Genomic DNA, 1,441 nt, shown 5'->3' with positions numbered 1-1,441 from the left:
TCATGCCTGTTAGATAACAGTTTATTTCAAGTTGCACAAGTAAGCCATAGACAATTTGCCAGACGTAGAAAAAATGCAAGAAAATTTGAATGGAAAGGAACTTGTCACGCACACGTTTCAGACCTTTTGATGTGTCCTTTTCCTCCTTTTCTTCAAGTATGCTACATCGACTAGACTAAGAAACATTACTAGATCATTATATAAACATGTTTTACAAGAAGGAAGGTTGTTTTATGATATATATGTGTTTCTATGAGTATTATTTGACATAAATGACAAAGGGGTAAAAAGTGAAGTTATGGATGAATATAACAGTGATAATTGATTATGTATGTGAATGTTTCGATTGCTCTCGAAATTTCAGGATTTCTTTATTTTGAAAATTCGTCATGATGGATTTTACAATGGAATTTCCCCCATGGTAGAAACAGATGAATTAATCTCTATTCATCACTTGCTAAATTTGAAGAATGATAATGAGAGTTTGGACGCTTGCCCGTAGCACTGCTGTAACTATACTTGTATTCATTAAACTGTCGTGATTGAAAATCGCCATGCTGCTTATCACTGAAGATCAAAAAATAAATCGCAGAGGTAGGGCTATGTTATCAATCGAGAGCAGAGGTCGAACGTCCAGTTACACGTCGGGTTGAGTTCCAACACGGCAACCGGGCATCGGAGTGGGATCGAACTCCTTATCGGATCGAATTCCCGCACTTGAAGCACTGGCAGTCCGCAGGTTCGCGCAGCTTGACGGTCAGTTTGCCGTTGTCGCCAGTGATGCGGTTGCCGTCACCGTCGTAACAGTGGGTGAGCACCACGTCGCGCGCCCGGAGGTGGGTCTCGCGGCAGCAGCGGCAGTCCTGGGGAAGAGACGGGAGGATGGGGTTAGGCAGAGTTAAAAGGGAGGCGTAGGAAGAGGGAAGAGAGAGGGAGGTGGAGGAAGAGGGAAGGGTGAAGCAGGCGATAGGAGAGGGGGGCGAAAAAAGAGAGAAGGAGGGGAAGGAAGAGAGAGGTGGAGGAAGAGGAAAGGGTGAAGCAGGCGATAGGAGAGGTGGAGGAAGAGGAAAGGGTGAAGCAGGCGATAGGAGATGGGGACGAAAAAAAGAGAAGGAAGAGGGAGAAACGGAGAAGGGGAACGGTTGGCGGAGGAAGAGGGAAGTTAGAGGGAGGCGAAAAAAGAGGGAGATGAGGAAAACGGGAAGTGGGGGGGCGGGGTTAGGACGGCGTTAGGTTGAGACGAAGATGGAGCCGAAGCGAGAGGGAAGGGAAAAGGAAGCGATGGAAGAGTGAAGGGAGAAGGAGGCGAAGGAAGGGGAAAGAAATACGGGGATAAAATCACTTATAAACACACATGCAGATATATGCACACACAAACACATTTACACCAACTGGAGAAGAGAAAAAGATAAAGTTTTTTACCACCCACTATAATATGTAC

At 45.7% G+C, this 1,441-nt stretch overlaps 1 protein-coding gene across 1 annotated transcript; it reads right to left on the bottom strand.

Annotated features, from left to right (window-relative positions):
* LOC119586479 (partner of bursicon-like) lies at positions 1 to 863 on the bottom strand (the record flags this gene model as incomplete). Its single annotated transcript, XM_037935216.1, is given in 1 exon segment — positions 1 to 863. A coding segment is annotated over 1 exon segment (168 nt), but the record flags the coding sequence as incomplete, so codon positions are not given.
* Between the last annotated feature and the right edge of the window lie 578 nt (positions 864 to 1,441).

The sequence above is a fragment of the Penaeus monodon genome, chromosome 21 (genome assembly GCF_015228065.2).
Source record: "Penaeus monodon isolate SGIC_2016 chromosome 21, NSTDA_Pmon_1, whole genome shotgun sequence".
Taxonomy (NCBI): domain Eukaryota; kingdom Metazoa; phylum Arthropoda; class Malacostraca; order Decapoda; family Penaeidae; genus Penaeus; species Penaeus monodon.
The sequence above is the reverse complement of the archived record's forward strand: the minus strand, read 5'-3'. Positions and strand labels throughout refer to the sequence as shown.